At 37.0% G+C, this 20,582-nt stretch overlaps 1 protein-coding gene across 7 annotated transcripts in view; it reads left to right on the top strand.

Moving 5' to 3' along the window:
* Positions 1 to 20,582, top strand: part of LOC119069080 (protein sidekick) — an 81,586-nt gene that overhangs the window by 56,976 nt on the left and 4,028 nt on the right. The window contains exons 4-18 of one of the 7 annotated variants that reach the window (XM_037172958.1): positions 4,150 to 4,326; positions 4,594 to 5,341; positions 5,846 to 5,973; positions 6,138 to 6,308; positions 11,997 to 12,116; positions 14,177 to 14,332; positions 14,482 to 14,714; positions 14,799 to 14,997; positions 15,054 to 15,251; positions 15,319 to 18,417; positions 18,479 to 18,601; positions 18,669 to 18,947; positions 19,030 to 19,050; positions 19,845 to 20,168; positions 20,235 to 20,569. In XM_037172958.1, coding sequence (XP_037028853.1) covers positions 4,150 to 4,326; positions 4,594 to 5,341; positions 5,846 to 5,973; positions 6,138 to 6,308; positions 11,997 to 12,116; positions 14,177 to 14,332; positions 14,482 to 14,714; positions 14,799 to 14,997; positions 15,054 to 15,251; positions 15,319 to 18,417; positions 18,479 to 18,601; positions 18,669 to 18,947; positions 19,030 to 19,050; positions 19,845 to 20,168; positions 20,235 to 20,569 — 6,311 coding nt within the window. The remainder of the gene's footprint in view (positions 1 to 4,149; positions 4,327 to 4,593; positions 5,342 to 5,845; positions 5,974 to 6,137; positions 6,309 to 11,996; positions 12,117 to 14,176; positions 14,333 to 14,481; positions 14,715 to 14,798; positions 14,998 to 15,053; positions 15,252 to 15,318; positions 18,418 to 18,478; positions 18,602 to 18,668; positions 18,948 to 19,029; positions 19,051 to 19,844; positions 20,169 to 20,234; positions 20,570 to 20,582) is intronic. The other 6 variants (XM_037172959.1, XM_037172963.1, XM_037172962.1 and 3 more) reach the window with 6 other exon arrangements.

Genomic DNA, 20,582 nt, shown 5'->3' with positions numbered 1-20,582 from the left:
TAAAAAAAAAAAACTAAAAACTAAAAAAAATTATCCGAACAGAAAACATCAATACGAGTGGAGGCTTAACGGCATGTTTTTGTACAATATTTACCAAACAATCAAATCGAACTTTATCTCGAAAAGAAAAATGGAAACAAAAAAAAATAAATAAAACAAAAGTGTTGAAATAGGTTATTTTTGATAACGCAGAGTGCAGCGCGCATTCTTTCTACCATGTATACGAATCGAATCGAATCAGTGTGTTCAGTTACAGTGAAAGATGAAGCCATGAACCATAAAAGAAAAATAAAGAATTGTGGAAATTGTACTCGAGATTAATCGCTAATCAACTTTATAACAGTCTTTGACTTGCATATTACACTTCTGCGTAAATGAGGAATGTTTCATTAAAAGAAAGAGTCAGCGGTTTTTTTTAGAAATAGTCATTATAAACAGTATGAACATAATGACTAGGCTAAAATTTACGCTTTAAAAATTTTTTCGTTTACAGTAAATTGAAATCTTGTAATTTTTATCCGACATTACTGTTTATATCATGCAGATTCTCACACGACGAGAACGGTATTAAAGTCTAAATATGATGCCGTGTGCTTTTATCTCATAATATGCGATAATTGTATTATCATTTTGAATTATTGGTCTTGGCAGGGACTTTTTTCGGGAAAACGTTATCATAAATTATTCCTGAATTTTCCCACTTTCTTCAAATTTTTCCCAGTTTTCCTCAAATATTTCACTACTTTACAGGAAAAATTCGTTAGAAAAATATGGGAAAGTGGTGAATTGTTGGGAAAAAAAATATGTTTTCCCAAAAATAGTCCCTGCTTTTTACGAGGGCTGTGGAAATAGCTTGAGTACAAAAAAAAGCAATTGTTGTCGACGCCTTATCATAGAACCAGCGAAAAAAAGGAATATCAGCCCTAATAATCAGCGAAAATATCATTTGACTTGAGTTTTTCTTCCCTTTAAAATGTGACCCATGCAAAAGCGCTTACCATTCTTGTATATCAATATAATCTACAGATGACATATTGATGTATTATCGTTTATTGATCATATTATGATTAAAAGTCACATGTGTGGAACGAAGCAAAAGTCGGCAATAACATGGGGTTGTGATTGATTTAATATAAATGCACTGCATTAGGGGATGGCGTATAAGTAAAACCGACAAAAAAATCAATTTTGTTGTTCAGTTCTGGCAATTTTTTTTATTCAACCGAATTTTTGTTGGTATTATTCGGTTGTAAGCGTTGATCACCCACATGCACTCAAAAATACCGTTGACGCGTTGAGTGAATGGACTGGTAAATTGGATTAACACCCTACAATTCGATAATAAGCGGAAAGTGAAGACTTTATTGATCAAACTTATGGTTCTATCGTCACTCCTTTCGAAAACAGAAAAAAAATATTTTACGAATTACACCAGCTTTCCTGAACAGATTGTGATGTGATGGCATCTTAATACACCTTAATGGATACAATTATGCTAATTACTAAATTTATATTGCTCGCACTTCACGTAAAGTTAGTTCTGGAACATTCCCAGTCTACATATTGTAATATGAGGAGTTTTTCGCATATTTCACTTCTAAATCGGTTTGGAGTCGCTGTACGAACAATTTGATACGCAGTTCATTTCATACGTCCCATCCATATGGTGTAATTTAACACACAAATAGCGTATAAATGACAATTCCATATTGTTATAACAAAATGCATCATATTGTGCAGTTCACTGTAAACATTTCTTTATGTTGTGTCTTTGACATTCAAGCGAAGCCTTAAAGTCACTTTCCAAGACATATTATTTGAATAAAAATTGTGTAACCCTCTTTTCAAGGGAAATTGAATCAGTTGAACGGTCTTATTTCTTTAAATTAAAGAAATTGATATGCCATCAGTTAGCATATATATTGTCGATTGTGTAGACTGTGCACACATACCACTTTCAGACTAAATAAACGAAAGAAATGTTGTTCGGTGCCGGTGTTAACCATGGAACCAGCAGAAGAAATGTGCAGTATTCACCGGTGATTTTCCCTTTTCACATGTCATTCCAGAATGTAGATACTAGAGAGTACGAGACGTTTATCTACGAACTTGAATCAAAAAGACAAATTTGCACTGAATCAATAAAATTTCCATAAAAACAAACGAAAACTGCAGCGATTTTCAAGCAATTTGTATACATTTCAGCGAATGATATTGTCGTCTTGTATTACCCGAGGATTCAACATCGTAAAAAATTGAATTTTTTTCCAAAATAGGATGGGTAATAGATTTTATGAAAGTTTATAACTAAAATGCTCATTGCCTTTTCGATTACTTTCGGATTCTGATTCTGATTTGTTTTGCATTGTCATTTTGAATTTTCTGTAAACTTTAAACTTTGTTCAAAATTGTTTTAATTTTCATCCAATATTGCCCCTTTTTAATGGTCATCAACACATAATTCTTCAATTTTAACCTGTCAATACGACAAGCTACTGCCGTAATTTACATAAGAGACTTAGTGAAAATTTCATACAAATCCTTTTGTTTAAATTTTTCACTAAGACCATCATGCAAATTACGGCAGCAGCATCTTAACAGTTTTACTATTCAAACTATTACTTAATTTGATGGAAGATTTTCAGAGATTGATTTCAGAAATCTTTTACTTCATTTGTTTTGAACATGTTTTCTGCTATATAAGACCTCATTAGTCAAAGTTTGTCGTTTATTATTGCTGACGTTGTCGATAACATATGACAGCCGTATGTAACAGGTCGATAGCTGTACTTATGACTCGGAATCGGTCGACAGCTGTCAAAAAAGTGACTTACCTGAAACATCAGGTCAAGTTTTCATTTTTGAAGAAACCTGACCTGACCTGAACCTGAATTTCTGAAACCTGTCAGGTCAGGTCAGGTCAAATTTGATTGAATAAGGTTCAGGTCGAAACAGGTTCCGAGCCTTAGCTGTACTCTAACATCAAATTCTCGATCAAACTTTTAAGCAAGTCGGCGCTGAAAAAGGTCATTAACAGATCGGTATAATAATAAACTAACGAGGCGGTTCACCACTATCCGAAACACATTGCTTTGAGTACGGAATTACATTTGATACTTTTTCGAAAACGAATATTTGATGCAAAAACATTCGAGATACTCCAAACATTCTCGTATATTTGCCGTTTCCAAATATTTTAACAATTAGCAGATTTACGTGCCTGACCTACAAGTCTAACTTCATTGCATGCATACGGCAGAAAATATCTTTAAAAACAAAATGCTAAACGCTTCAAGTTATTAGTGTTCAGTGAAACAATGGCTGGTTGGAAAAAAATTTCTTTGAAAAAATTGTCCGTCTGCACTATACATTATTCATTCATATAGCTACATGCAATCGAATCAATTCACTCATTGTTTGATTTGAATTTAATGCTAATGTCTTAATAGACATCTAATCATAAAACAGAAACTTTTCTACTTCAGTGAATAATGAGTGAATGCATTTAGCTCTCACAGAGAATTCAATGGTTCATTGTAATCTAATTGATGAATTAGATAAAATTAATCCGCATTTAATTCACTAATTCACACATGATACACGGAGAGTGTAATTAAAATATTGTAATTCTTTTTCGATTTGAATAGGGGCGCACGTAACGCACGTAAATTATTTGATATATAATGTTACACATTACACAAGTCTTGTCTCTCGTTTGTGTATATGCAATTTTCCACACCATTTCCGTAAATATTTAATTTTATATTATTTTCATGTCGAAGTGTAATTGAATTTGATTTGTATTCAAATAAATTTTATTTGCAAATTTGATCAGGCTTGTAGATACTGTACTGTACACACGCCATAATAGACTGTGAGAATTTATTGACAAGCAATAATGTTGTACAAGTTTTCAATTAATGATTTTCGCTGTCGTCTAACATCTACAAAGATGTTTATTATGCATCTGAACCGAGTTTCAGATTTCTACGGCGATTGAGAATCTAAGAATTTAGTTCTAAGAATGTTTTGCAACAGACTGATCGAATTCATTCAGCAAGATGTTCAGATATTTCCATTGGGATTACTGGATGGATTAGAGAAAAGAAAATTCTGTAAAACTTAAAAACCATTTTTTTTCGCCTACAGGCTATCCACAACCGATGTACCGATGGCTGAAAGATGGTCTCCCAATGACAGACTTTGGCAGCAGTCAATACTATCGAATATCGAACACAAAACGAGACGATGCCGGCTCGTACCAGTGTATAGCGAAAAACGATGCTGGAACAATATTTAGCGAAAAAATTGATGTTGTTGTTGCGTGTAAGTATTAAATCCCATTTTTAATAAATACTCCGTACGTCTGGCACAGGCACGACCAAAGACGCGAGTGGAAAAAAAACTTTCGTTTTTGTAATGTCTTCAAATGATATTTTTATGTAAGAATAACCACATCACATACACCAACCGTCTTTTCTTTTTGTTATTATTTTTCTCCAACGAAATTACAGAGCTCACCGATGCATGAACATCAGAATATGAATGTCATTAATAAATTGTTTTCGTGTTATCTCTTTTATCTCGAAATAGACATGGGAATCTTTGAAGATTTTACCGAACGTCGTGCTTCAGTACAATCGGGTCATCCAGCAATATTAGATTTAGCACCAATCGAATCCATTCCACCGCCATCGGTAACGTGGCAAGGAGAAGAAGGACCACTTAACTACGACATTAAGTATGCCGAGACCACCAAAAATCAATTAATTATTTTAAGTGCCGATGAAGACGATCAGAGGGCGTACCGGGCTCGAGCTATCAACACTCAGCTGGGCAAAGAGGAAAACAGTGCATTTGTTCACTTGAATGTATCCGGCAATCCGTACACAGAAATTGCACCCGAAATAATTATTCATCCGGAAAATTTAAAAATTGTTCGTGGTGAACAGGTGGCTCAAATGCAATGCATTGCAAATGCGCGCCCATTGCACGAATTAGAAACACTGTGGCTGAAAGACGGCATTTTGATAGAGAATGCGGGCATCGCACACACGTTAAATGATCCGTGGAACAGAACTTTGGCATTGTTGTCCGCCAACTTGACACACACAGGATCGTACACATGCCAGGTGCGATTGCGAAGCGGTGGTTTTCCAATGGTTACATCATCGGCTACAGTAACTGTAATGGAACCGCCAACGTTTTTCGCACCACTTCGATCGGAAACGCTCGGCGATTATGGCGCTCAATTGATTGTTCCGTGCGATGTCATTGGTGAACCTCCACCATATGTAACATGGTTTCGAAATGCTGAAGCGCTGGATTTATCTGGTGATAGGTAAGTTTCAGTGGTCGGTTTTTTTTTAATTTTTACTGGGCCCATAACCTGCTCACAAATTTGAAACTTATATATAACTCTTCATACACTTTGTATACTCATAATTTTCAAGCTTTACGTCAACTTATAATTATAAGTGAAATCGCAATCTCCTTACTGTTTGTAGTGTCCTTGTAGGCCATTGAAAGAGTTATACTTAATACATAGCTCCAATACATGTTGTAGGATCTCTTATGTATTATTTACGGCAATGACGAGCACAAGTCACTTCTCGTAAAGTGCAACTTCAAGATTTAAATAATGAACTGTCGGATTCATTTCAAAATAATGCCATAATGCAATGATTCATTTGGCATTTAATTTGTGTGCATAATTATTATCCATGATAATTAACAAATGATAATTTAGCTGATAGACCGGCAGACTAATTGCAATTAGACATTCAGTGAAAATGGAGCATTAGACATATCAATTGTTTGTCTTAATAATCAAATTTGCATTTAGGTATTCGGTTCGAGACGATAATGCGCTGGTTATCAAAAAATTGTCTATGGACGATTCGGCAATGTTTCAGTGCTTAGCATCGAATGACGCTGGTGAAAAGTCGTCATACACATGGCTGAAAGTAAAAAGTAAGTTGACCATTTTCTTATTATTGAAGTTTGATCGGATGGTCTCGTACAGACTTGTTCGATTGAAAAAAATGAAACGAATCTAATTTTGGAATGTAAAATAACACATCGGTTAACATTGAAAGGCGGCAAAATAAATTTTCTTTTTAATTAAAAATTACTAGCTACACTATCCACTGCTAATCATATTAAAAAAAATAACAAAAGAGCCAAACGTATGGCTCAGCCGCGAATAATACGGATGAGGGCTTCGTCTACATCTTCTTCTGCTTCATCTACTTCCACTTCGATTGAAAAATCGCACAAAGATAAGGGATTTCGCTTTCATACCGGCAGTAAGCGTTATATAGTTAATTGAAAACTTTTTTTTTGCGAGAATGTTCACCTTAAGCTTAGATGATGATCCAGTTGCTTAGAAGAATTTTTTTTATTTTCTCTATTCTTTTCTTAGATAATGTAAATATTATTCTTATCTTTCTTCCGCACTTTAATTAACAAGACGATGATGTCTATCTAGAATAAAAATTCGCACATATTCACAGGCTGCATTTAATTAACTGTGTGTGTATTATATATAACATCTCCTATTCACTTGATAAATGATGGAGGCTTTTTATTTTCTCTGTTAATTCTACTTATAGTTTTCAGCTCAATGTTTTTATTTATATTGTTTTTTATTGCGGAGAGATAACTTAGATTTTATTTAAACAAAGGAATTGATTATAAATATATACAACACAAGATTTTGTGCACATGTTTTACATGTACGGCTTATCGACCCGTGTTTTATTACAGTTTCACAATTTTCTCATGAAAATAAAAGAACGAAAAATAAATAATTTAATTCCATAATTGGGTATACTGTTTTTTTTAGAAAAAAAAAAGCCGAGTTCGCTGCATTCTTTTTATTTTTCCCTTTAATAATTCGCGAGCATTCGATTTTTAATGTAGGACATTTATATACAATTTTATAAAAAAGAACATAAAAGAAAAAAAAACTTTTGCATAGAGAACTAGACAACCAATCTGATTTTATGGTTTAGCATTTAAACGGGACGTCAGGTTCATTTTATGAGGTTTATGCATAATAAATGGCTCAATTGTCAAGTGCATCTTAATTTATTCAAATGTATGTTTTTCACTGCTCGTCTAACTTTTTTTTTTCGTTTTTTGTGAACCAAATAACCAAATTACCAATTATCTAATTTGCTTTTCTCTATGATGTACTTGGTTTTTTTTAATTACCGGAAGATATAGGTCGCACTACCGAAGGCTTTATTGTGAATGAGACAAAATTTCACATTCATTCATAAAAATAAAATGTTGAACGAAATTGTTGATTATTAACTCCGAATAAGAGGAACAGAACTTAATGATTATTTACACAGAATAGATCGGTCTGTTCTTGTGGTTGCGAGTCTGACGTATATACCTTTAGGGATTGTTCGCTTTTCATAAACCTCAGGCTTCGCACCTTTGGGTATTATGAACTTCATATTTAAGTGGAAAACCCTAACGCCCTAACAACAAGTTCTTATTGGAAACTGGAAAATTCCCCTAATGAAACAAGGCAAGGGAATTGGGAACAAAAGATCTTAGATCTGGGTCTCTGCTTCTCTTCAGAAGCTTCCCAAAAACTCCAGTCTAATCTGATCTTAGAGCGATAGAAGCTGCAAGGAAATGTCGATGAACATTAAGAATCGGATAGCGAATTGAAAACAGTGATTTCGGTAAAGTGGATCCAGTACAAACAACGTATCTGAAACTAATTTTCAACCTGGACCAGACTCCTGCTGACACGTTCCTCATTGTAGCGATCAGATCTTTGACCCGAGGATTAATCTGAATTTTCGACTGTATAGTAAAAACAGCCTAGTTTTCCGTTGGAAAATATTTAAAATTACTGTGCTAGCCACTACTTCCACTTTGACCTTGAAAGATTTTTGACACTCGGTCGAACTAACCATGCTAATTGCAAGTTCTTTTGTGATCCTGTACGTAAAACAGCAATAGTTCAATTCTTCTAACGACTTCTTATGTAAGTCAGTCTGCATTGAATACAAACGACCATTTTGAAATTGACTTTTTTTATTGGTTCGACTAATGTAAAAAGGGACACAAAAAGGATCAGTTAAACATCATCGTCACTGACGATTCGTCAGCGTTTATGTCATCGATCAAATAAAATCTGAAATGCATTCGAGCTATTTCAATCTAGATTTCGAAGAACGAAGAATTGTAAGGTTCGAAAATTTTTTTAGAGGATAGAGGAAAACTTCATACTTTAGGGCTTTGAACATTCGAAAAAAAACCTTACTCGCGATTCAGAACTCAATGTCTGGTCTATAAATTGTATAATCTACTCTCCGATATTCTTTCATTCAATTTTATGTTCAACCTTTGACAGAAAAAGTAACCATATTGCGCCTTTCATAATTTCATAACAGTCGAAAAACGACAACAATAATCTGTACAAATTGCGTTGAAACATATGCGAAAATATGGAGAAAAACGCAAATTGTTTTATGTTATCATTCAGCGTTCATATATCGGAACGCTAATTACGCTTTTTAGCCCCGTACGAAGTACGAAGGGGCTTATAGGATTACGATGCCGTGTGTAATTGATGGAATTCGAAGCAGACGGTAAGGGCAAAGTGTTTGCCTATGTTCATAGATGACGAATCCGCAATAAAAATTTGGGCCGTCTGTCCGTCTGTCCGTCTGTCCGTCACGTCGATATCTTGAGTAAATCAAATCCGATTTCAAAAATTTTTTTTTTCCTGAAAGATAGTCAAAATAGTGAGGCTAAGTTCGAAGATGGGCATATTCGGGTCGGCCCTTCGTGAGTTAGGGCCATCTAAGTGATTTAAGGTCTTTTGGTGATATTTATGGCAAACGATGGAAATGTAAATGACACGGCAAATGATAGGTATTGTCAATATCAATCCAGGAAAAAAAAGTTTTTTTAAATCGGGTGTGTGGACCGTGAGTTAGGGCCTTAGAAGTGAAAATCTACTAGGGCCCTATGTGTATTTTACATAGAACTCAAGTAAATTTCATTCGTTTTTCGTAATTTTTGTGTCATTTGGAAGGTAATCAAAGGCCGAATAGAATGTTGTTGAAAAAAAAAAAATTTGGGTCCTCGGACTAAGGCCGCTACTAGGGCCCTATGCGTATTCTACATACAACTCGAGTAAATTTCATCCGTTTTTCGTAATTTTTGTTTCATTTGAAAGATAATCGAACACCGAATAGAATGTTGTTGAAAAAAAAAATAAATTTGGGTCCTTGGACTAAGGCCGCTACTAGGGCCCTATGTGTATTTTACATATAACTCGAGCAAATTTCATCCGTTTTTCGTAATTTTTGTTTCATTTGGAAGGTAATCAAAGGCCGAATAGAATGTTGTTCAAAAAAAATTAAATTTGGGTCCTTGGACTAAGGCCGCTACTAGGGCCCTATGTGTATTTTACATATAACTCGAGCAAATTTCATCCGTTTTTCGTAATTTTTGTTTCATTTGGAAGGTAATCAAAGGCCGAATAGAATGTTGTTCAAAAAAAATTAAATTTGGGTCCTTGGACTAAGGCCGCTACTAGGGCCCTATGTGTATTTTACATATAACTCGAGCAAATTTCATCCGTTTTTCGTAATTTTTGTTTCATTTGGAAGGTAATCAAAGACCGAATAGAATTTTGTTGAAAAAAAAATTAAATTTGGGTCCTCGGACTAAGGCCGCTACTAGGGCCCTATGTGTATTTTACATATAACTCGAGCAAATTTCATCCGTTTTTCGTATTTTTTGTTTCATTTGGAAGGTAATCAAAGGCCGAATAGAATGTAGTTGAAAAAAAAAATTGGATCCTCGGACTGAGGCCGATACTAGGCCCTATGTGTATTTATACTCAATAAATTAAAATTTTAGGGCTATTTGAAATTTTTGTTTCATTTGAAAGGAACGTCGTACGGGGCTTCGTAATTGCGCTATGTGCAATTTCTAAGATGTACACATTACATAATAATTTTACTTTAACTACTTTAACCGGCGCATAGGCTTACGGTCAAAGTAGGGTGACAGACGCACTAGGGTCACGTACGCAATAGATATACGGGTTTGTACGGGGCTCAGTCGCAGCAAACGCTCCGACTGTTCTGATGGCTCGTTTCCATTTATTTACGGTCTCAACTCATAATGAATTATTAGTAGTACACGCTGAGAGTGTACCAATCTTTGTTTCTGTTTTTATTTTATTTTTTTAATTAAAATTGATGAAAGTAGCTCTTTGCTGATAATCCTACTAAACTTCTAGAATTCGAATTAACTATTAAAAGAACACCCCTTTCGGTCAGATGGTTTTCATTGCAATGCACGTTAATCAAACTGAACAGACACCGTTTTCGAATAAACTCGTAGTCGAGGTAAATTTATCTAACGAAACGAACTATTCATTATGTGTACAAACTGAAAAATTAAAGAAAATGTAGCAGTTGTTTCGTACAAAGGCGATAGTATCCAACAAAGATTCCGCTATTGAAAGCAGGCACTTTGAATAATCCAAACTAATTTCCAGTTCAACTGTTAGCATAAACTATAAGCCATAAAAATGGTAAAAAATGTGTATCAAATCTCTGAATTCGTCATCGTTAATTGTTTTCCCGATTCGCTGTTACATTTTTAAAAATAATCCGAGTGACTGAAAAGCCAAATGCCCTAAGTTCAACTTTGGCGAAGTTGTGCGAAGAAGATTTAAGCTTTTCTTATGAATAAAATGGTGGATACTCAACCAACTGCACCGGAAGATGCACTAAAACCTTAAACAAAAGAATGAAATCTTGTTAACAATTCATATGTGATGTTGAACGTAAAGACCAAAAATTCTCTTTTTCGACGAATCGAATAATTTATTGAACTCGTTTGGACATTGTTGTTTTTTATTTATTTCATAAAATCCTTACTGTTCCCTATCATTTAATTTGAAAATAGATTTCTGGGTCGTACCAATTAATACCCAATATAGAAATTAAAAACTTCTATAAATTGTAGTCACAGCGGGAAAATAATTGGAATATTTGTTTTTCCGGGAAAGAGGATGGTCGTCATACCAACACACCAATATAACACAAAAGTACCTAGAATTTCCCTCGACGACGGTTTCAAATCATCGAATATTAGATTGCCAAAAAAATAATAGAAATTCATGTTTCGTTTTTCGGTTCCTTTCTTTTCGATCGAAAGAAGCTAAACATTGCTGATATTGTGATAAGATAATTATTGTACATTACCAAGACTCACAATTCACGCGTTGGACGTGTATGCGAGTTTAAACATTTTGAAAACTCATCATCATATGATCACGCAAGTTTTTCCAGAACCAATTGTTAATTAACGTTTTCATTGTGCGATATTTTAACACGCTGAACATGATGAACGAGTCTATTGTGTATTATAAATGAAAAAGAATGGACTGAGTTAGATTGTGATACGATTTATTCTTACCGTCAGAAAATAAAAACAGTCTGATATGCGATCAGCGTATGGTTTATTCTTTCTCTTTATATTAATTTTTATGGCAAAATATTAGCGTTAAGTAGCATAGTTTTGTACGGAAAATAACTGAATGTGTGCATGACTCCGATATTATGTTTAATTTCATAATATGTAACACTGTAACAGCTTTATAATAAATTAATTTATTAAAAAAATGGCAAAATTATGTTATGGAAATTAAGTTTTTTTTTCGTTTATTTTTCACGGAGAAAAGAGTTTACTAAAAACCGCACATTAAACGCACGTAAATGTTAAAATATTTTTTTTAAACCACTCAACACATATAATTATGATTTTAAAAAAGAAATTTTTATATTATATCGTATGTAACAACTAACCCCATTTTCACTTGTACATTTTTTATGACTTGGATTTTCTTTTGTACAAAGTTACACATTTTTTTGTTGCTGTTGCTGGGTTGTCGTTTTTTTTCACTTCTTAAACAAACCACCCTTTTTCCACTACAAAATTAGCATCGACACCAATAATGGAACAGCCGCCACAAAATGTTACTGTTTTGGATGGAAAAGATGCCACGATAATTTGTCGAGCTGTAGGTGCTCCAACGCCGAATATCACATGGATTTATAACGGTGAGTTAGGTGCATTTTATTTCAGTTGTGTTTTTTGTTTCATTATTTTTGTTTCAAATTCAGTTTAAGCGGCACATAGTCACATTTGTGTCATTTGTTTTTAAAAATATGTTTTCGTTTTATTAGGGGTCATCCATAAAGTACGTACTCACTGTGGGGTGGAATTATTGATTTGATTATTTTTTGTGTGGAAAAACAACTATAAAACGGGGGAGGGAGTAGAAACTGCGACCGTACACCTGATGCTTATTATTCGAAATTGTTTCAGAAATTCTTAATTTAATTTTTAGGAATTTTGGAGAATTTTAAGGAACTTTTCGCAATTTTAGGGAAATTTCAGTGATGTAAAGAATTTTTGGGAATTAATTCTTTAAAATTATTTAAATTGCTAATAAGGTAAAATCAAAGTAAAATGATGGATTCTGGTTTTTGACAAATGAAATTCAATTTTCAAAAACCTGACATTTTATTTTGCTTTCATTTTATTCTCTAATTAAAGATTTTTTTTTAGAATTTTTAAGAATTGAATAATATGCCTTGCCACACACGTGAACGTACTTAATGGAAGGCTCCTTATGCAACCATTACGAAATTTAAAATTTTCATTGAATTGACAATGAATTGACGTAATAAAATTTGTGTGGCCACATAAACGGTTTTATTGCTTGCAGATCGATTCAGATACATTTGTTCTGCATTTTTGATATCTAATCATTTATTCTCTTCAAATGGTCTGAATTATTAAAGTTTAGTATCGAATCGGGTATATCAAAATATGTGAATTCGAAGGAACTGTCTCAGATCTTATTGAAGACATTTTGACTGGACGCCGTCCAGTAGACGGTCAAATATCTTATTAAACGAAAAATGAAGGTATAAGAACGCTCAGGAAATGTTTGGTCGAATGTCAGTTTTAATTCTAATTTTAAGTCTATTCATTGACAAGAAATTGCTTTTTAAAGTAAGACAGCTGATAGCATTTGTATGTTCGTTTCGTCATTGCTATTTTAGGGTCCAAACTTTTGTATCAGAGGAATTGGTAAAATGGCCATTTTTTGTATAAAATTCCTTGAGTAGATTACCAGCGATTACCAGTATCCTTCCTCATTTTTCAAGGTTAGCTTCCAATTTCGGTTGTTCAGTTAATATATGGCTCGGAACGGGTCGGGTTCGGTCAGACCGGAACCCGAACCTGATCTTGACCCGAACCGGAACTAAGACTTCGGGTTCAACCCGAACTTGACCCGAACCTAAATTTTCGATTTCGGGTTCCAACCGAACCCGACCCGAACCCGAAGTTATTCAACCCGTACTTGACCCGAACCCGAATTTCCATTTCGGGTTTGACCCGAACCTGACCTGAACCCGAGATCTTCAAATAAATCAGGTCCGGTTCGGGTTAACCCGAAATTTTTGGCATTTTTTAGTGTAAAATTTTCGGGTCACCCGAACCGGACCTGATCTATTTGAAAATTTCGGGTTCAGATCAGGTTCGGGTCAAACCCAAAATGGAAATTCGGGTTCGGGTCAAGTACGGGTTGAATAACTTCGGGTTCGGGTCGGGTTCGGTTTGAACCCGAAATCGAAAATTCTGGTTCGGGTCAAGTTCGGGTTGAACCCGAAGTCTTAGTTCCGGTTCGGGTCTAAGACCGGTTCGGGTCAAAACCTGAACTGATCAGGTCAACCCGAACCCGTTCCGAGCCTTAAGTTAATATCAAATCAGAAGTCCGAATTTTACAAGTCACTGTTTAGATTAGGACTCCTCGATTTTCGTCAAAAGCCTCTCGAAAATAATAAAAAAAAATGGCAGGAAGACATGTTAGAATTGAAGAGTATGTAAGGTTAGGCAAACTACCTGATGACTAAATGGAAAAATGATCACTAATTATCACATTAAATGACTATGCACTTTGTGTCCGTACTGCTTTTTGAAAATATTCCAAACTAATCAACAAACGCAACTAACTAATTCAAGTGAGCGTTGTTTACACGTTTCGCTTTCTCTACTAACAAACCACATAATATTAACCAAAAAACCCAAAATCACCCACCATCAACAGAAACGACTCCAGTGGAATATTCCGGCCGTGTTCAAGTCCTTGACTCGGGCGATTTACTCATATCAAATGTACGAGAAACGGATGCCGGTTTGTACGCTTGCTCTCGTTCTAACGAAGCTGGAACCGTGAATGGACAGGCTTTTCTTGGAGTAATGGGTAAGTGTTTCTTCGTAGCGATCATTTTGAGAGTGTTGCTTTCTCGTTTTTCTTTGTTTTGTTTTCATATTTATCTTTGTGAACTTTGTGGTTTTAAGAGAAAAAAAAAATTAAAATTAAAAAATTATTTTTCGTTCGATTTCATGTAGTTCGGACGCAAATTATTCAACCGCCTGTTGACACTACTGTTCTTCTGGGACTGACCGCATCACTTCAATGTAAAGTGTCTAGTGATCCATCAGTGCCGTATAACATTGACTGGTATCGTGGTGACACTCAATCCGCTCCGATCACAAATAGTCAACGAATTGGTGTTCAAGCCGATGGTACTCTAGAAATCCAAGCAGTTCGTGCGGCAGATGTTGGCACATATTCTTGCATGGTAACTTTTTTTTTGTCACTTTTCTCCTCATAAGCATGTCATTTCGTCTAGCATCTATCTAAATCATTTTTTTCTTCATTACAGGTTACTTCACCCGGAGGAAATGAAACTCGTTCCGCTCGATTGAGTGTGATTGAACTGCCGTTTGCACCCACAAATATCAAATCGGAGCGATTAGACACCGTCACACAAAGAGCTATAAATGTGTCGTGGACACCTGGATTCGACGGCAACAGTCCAATTTTGAAGTTCATCGTGCAACGGCGCGAAGTTCCGGAATTGGGTAAGTCGACAATTTCTAAATGTTTTTTTCATTTAACATTTTGTGTGAATTTATAGAGTCATTTATAGGTCCCATACCTGATCCACTGTTAAATTGGGTCACCGAATTGAGTAACGTATCGGCCGATCAACGCTGGGTTTTATTGACCAGTTTGAAAGCAGCTTCGGTGTATCAATTTCGGGTCAGTGCTGTGAACAGTGTTGGCGAAGGTTCTCCTTCCGAGCCAAGTAACGTCATCAAGTTGCCACAGGAAGGTTAGTTTTCCGTGTTCGTTTGACGTATAGATGAAACTTAACTCAAGTTCTATTTTCCTCCATCCAGCACCATCTGGTCCTCCGGTCGGATTTGTCGGTTCAGCGAGATCGTCTTCCGAAATTATTACGCAATGGCAACCTCCACTCGAGGAACATAGAAATGGTCAAATTCTCGGTTACATTATTCGTTACCGTCTTTATGGATACAATGATAGTCCATGGACCACTCGAAACATAACCAATGAGGCTCAACGGAACTTTCTCATCCAGGAACTGATAACATGGAAAGATTATGTTGTTCAGATTGCTGCATACAACAATATGGGTGTCGGTGTGTTCACAGAAGGTGCGAAGATAAAAACGAAAGAAGGCATTCCAGAAGCACCGCCCGTAAATGTTCGCGTTATGGCAGTGAATTCAACGGCAATTCGTGTGTGGTGGAAACCTCCAAATCCTCAGCAAATCAACGGCATCAATCAGGGATATAAAATACAGGCCTGGAATATTGATAAAATTGATGGCGAAGATCAACAAGTCGAAGCGAAAGTGATGACTGTGCCGCCGAGTCTATTGGATCCTCTAGCTGAACAGAATGCTGTTATGAGCGGACTTGATAAATTTACCGACTACAACATAACTGTGTTATGTTTTACCGATCCCGGTGATGGTGTAAGAAGCGAGAGTGTTTATGTGAAGACCAAGGAAGATGTTCCCGATGAGGTGGGATCACTTCAATTTGATGAAGTGTCAGATAGAGCTGTAAAAGTGTTGTGGACTCAACCGAAAAACACCAATGGAATCTTGATGGGTTACCAAGTTCGGTATCAGATCAGAGACATGCCCGACACTTTGAAAGTTGTCAATTTAACGTCGAAAGAAACCAGCCTGAAGGTTTCCCAGCTGATGGCTACTACGCGATATCATTTTGAAGTATCTGCGTTCACTGCAGTTGGATCTGGACCGGTTAAAACTGCAACAATGCAATCCGGCGTCGAGCCTGTTATTCCATCACCGCCGACGCAACTTGCTTTATCTAACATCGAAGCATTTTCAGTTGTTCTTCAATTCACTCCCGGATTCGACGGAAATTCGTCGATAACAACATGGACTGTGGAAGCTCAAACAGCTAGAAATTTGACGTGGTTCACTGTCTTCGACATATCCGATCCTGATGCATCAACGCTGACGGTAACTGGCTTGATGCCATTTACGTCTTATCGCCTTCGACTGCTAGCAACGAATGTCGTCGGTTCTTCTCAACCTTCAGAACCTTCCAAAGATTTTCAAACAATTCAAGCCAGACCCATGCATCCACCGTTGAATGTTACTGTTCGCGCCATGAGCGCAACAGAATTACGTGTACGTTGGATTCCGTTGCAACAAACAGAGTGGTTTGGTAATCCTCGTGGTTATAACATTACATACCGAAACGTTGAAAATGGCTCACAAACACAGCCACTGAGTGCTTTGATTGAGGATCACACAGCTAATTCGCATGTTCTGGATAATCTTGAAGAGTGGGCAGTGTATGAAATTGTGATGAATGCGTGCAATGACGTGGGTACATCGAAAGACAGTCCGAAAGCACTGGAAAGAACACGAGAAGCGGTACCTTCATTCGGTCCGATTAATGTTGAAGCAAATACCACATCGTCAACGACAATTGTTGTGCGTTGGGGTGAAGTTCCTAAACGTCATCGTAATGGCCAAATTGATGGCTACAAAGTATTTTATGGATCTGCCGGCCGTGGCGGCGTTCTGCACAAAACAATACCGAACAATTCAACATTTACTACAACACTGACGGAGCTCAAAAAATTTGTTGCTTACCACGTCCAAGTACTTGCCTATACGAGACTAGGTGATGGTGCACTTAGTGTGCCACCGATTCGTGTTCAAACATTCGAAGATTCTCCAGGCGCACCATCCAACGTTTCATTCCCAGATGTGTCATTCAGCACAGCTAGAATCATTTGGGATGTGCCAGAGGAACCTAACGGAGAAATATTGGCATATAAAGTCACATATTCACTTAACGGTTCAGTGAATCTAAATTATAGCAGAGAATTCCCTCCATCTGATCGAACGTTTAGAGCGACTCAACTATTAGCGGAACGGTACTACATATTCAGTGTAACTGCACAAACTAGACTGGGATGGGGCAAAACAGCATCCGTTCTTGTTTACACCACTAACAATCGTGAACGACCACAACCACCGTCATCGCCTCAAATATCTCGTAGCCAAGTTCAAGCTCATCAAATCACATTCAGTTGGACTCCCGGCCGAGATGGATTTGCACCGCTTCGGTATTACACGGTTCAGCTCCGTGAAAACGAAGGTCCTTGGACGTCACTTTCCGAAAGAGTCGATCCATCAGTTACATCATTCACAGCCGCTTCACTTAAGCCACATACAACGTATCAATTCCGAATACAAGCAACAAACGATTTGGGACCATCAGCATACAGTCGTGAAAGTATTGAGGTTCGTACACTGCCTGCGGCTCCATCGGAAGGAGTTTCAGGATTGCAAGTCGTCCCGATTACGACTACTAGTGTGCGAGTACAGTGGATTGCATTGGAGAAGTCACTATGGAATGGAGATTCTGCAACTGGCGGCTATCGAGTATTATTTCAACCAATATCCGACTTTCCAACAGCACTGCAAGCTACACCAAAACAAGATATCATGTCAATTGCTTCCGATTCGGTTGTACTGAGTGACTTGACCCAAGATCGAAACTATGAAATCGTCGTTCTTCCATTTAATTCACAAGGTACTGGTCCGGCCAGTAAGCCAGTTGCAGTCTACGTTGGTGAAGCAGTTCCCACAGGCCAGCCTCGTTCGGTTGATGGTGCACCAGTTTCGTCTACAGAAGTTCGGCTACGCTGGAAACCACCGCAACAACAACAGCAAAATGGAGATCTGCTTGGCTACAAAATTTTCTATTTGGTCACTGAATCACCACAAGAATTGGAAGAAGGTCGGAAATATGAAGAAGAAATCGAAGTTGTGCCAGCATCAACTACATCGCATAGTCTAGTGTTTTTGGATAAATTTACCCAATATCGCATACAAATTCTTGCTTTTAATCCAGCTGGAGATGGACCAAGATCAGCTCCACTTGTCGTCAAAACGTTACAGGGATTACCAGGACCACCAGGTAAATTAGAATTTGTCTAGTTGTACTGGTTGATATTCAAAGTATTTCTTTCTGGCTTCAGGTGCTCTACAATTCAGTGAAATCACAATGCAAAGTTTGAAGGTGTCGTGGGATCCACCCAAGAAGAGAAATGGTGAAATTCTTGGTTACATTGTGACCTACGAAACAACCGAAGAAAATGATAGTAAGTTCAATTCGGGTATAATTGTTAATTCAGTACTTGACCATCGCTCTCCATCTATTTAACGCAGAGTTTAGCAAACAAGTGAAGCAGAAGGTATCGGGAACACAGTTAATCATCCAAAATTTGGAAGAAGAAGTCACCTACACGTTCACGGTACGTGCACAGACGATCGACTTTGGACCGCCGGTAATTGGCAATGTGACAACTGGGCCACAAGAAGGGTCACCATTTTCGCCTCGTGAATTAACGTTGACCAAAACAGCGTCTAGTGTTGATATGCACTGGCAAAATGGAGCATCGGGAAAGGGGCCAATACTGGGCTATTACATAGAATGCAAGAAGCGAGGTAAGCGATTGAAATGGTTAGATTGTGACTTCGGTAAATAAATCCAATTTTTTCTAACTTCCCAATGCCCAACTAATGACAGAGACAAAACAGGCATTTCTTTGTGAGTAAAACCATTTAGTGTGTTCGGATTTTAAATGTTTTGTCGTACTGCTATGTTTAATGTGGTGTTCGTTCAGCTTTTTAAAATGATTAGCACTTGACCTTTTACAGATGGCTATGTTAGCCATGATGATTAAAGATGCTTTGTAGCATATGATAATAAGATAAAGAACCGGAAGTAAAAGATTCCGTGTCACCACCGTCGAGAGCCTCTCGACCAAAGTGGTTACTCGACATGCCGTCTATAAAATGTTAAGTGAACCATGCTAAGCCTTCCGATAGATCAAGAACAATTAACTCCCAATAGGGAATCATACAATTGACAAGATTAAAAAACTTTTATCATCATCGGACGTTCCAATTTTACACTAAGTTGTTCTCTGGCTTTATATTTTTGAATTTGCACTTAAGTTTTCTTGTTTTGGGACCAGAAAATCCTTTTGTTTAACATCCATTCACCCTACATACCTTTCAAAGGCAGCAGGCTGTTTCAAACTTACAGGAAATCAATGACCACTAAATGGATGTTCAGTGACTCATTGAAAACCGTAAGGGTCAAATGATGTCTCAGTAATTTTTCTTACAAAAACGGCCTCTGTTTGACATAACTTTTGTGTATCGGTGTTAGAGAGTTTCCTGGGGCTTCGCAAAGAAAACACATTACGAACGGTCCTTCCATTGCTCATAACATGATTTACTTATAAGTTGGATCAGTGTCATAACATCAATTGTGATAATAAGGCTTTCTGTGTCTCCTTTTCAATTTCGAAACTTTAAACCGAACTATATTTCTAGACGACGATGCTCGATGGGAAACAGTCGCTCGGACAACATCAGGACCACTAGAAGAATTTACGGTTAGCTATCAAAGTTTACTTCCATCCACTGCGTACACAATTCGAGTGATATCTTACAACAAATACGGCATATCGTGTCCGGTTGTATCGAAAGAAGCCGTTTTGACTCCATCGAAACTATATCTGGAATATGGATATCTTCAGCATAAACCATTTTACCGACAAACGTGGTTCATGGTGGCTTTGGCGGCCACATCCATTGTTATTATAATCATGGTCATTGCTGTTTTGTGCGTTAAAAGCAAAAGTTATCGATATAAGCGTGAGTTGTTGTCAAGGATATTGGATGAATTGAATAGACTTTTGATCATTTGATTTATGTACTTAGATGAAGCACAAAAGGCCTTGGAAGAGTCAATGGCAATGTCTATCGACGATCGTCAGGAGTTGGCGTTAGAGTTATATCGCTCAAGGCACGGCGGTGGCAATGGAACAATAATGTCCGGCAATAGTTCAATGGGTCGCCGCAATATGGGTACAATGAGTCGTAAAGCGGCTCAACAAGCTGCAGCAGCAGCTTCATTGGGCAAATCACCTCCACGACCATCACCAGCGTCGGTGGCATATCACAGCGACGAAGAGAGCTTAAAGTGTTACGATGAAAATCCAGACGACAGCAGCGTGACGGAAAAGCCGTCGGAGGTCAGTTCTAGTGATTCACAGGTGAGCAATGGAT

Source organism: Bradysia coprophila (genome assembly GCF_014529535.1).
Source record: "Bradysia coprophila strain Holo2 chromosome X unlocalized genomic scaffold, BU_Bcop_v1 contig_26, whole genome shotgun sequence".
Lineage (NCBI taxonomy): Eukaryota > Metazoa > Arthropoda > Insecta > Diptera > Sciaridae > Bradysia > Bradysia coprophila.
The sequence above is the reverse complement of the archived record's forward strand: the minus strand, read 5'-3'. Positions and strand labels throughout refer to the sequence as shown.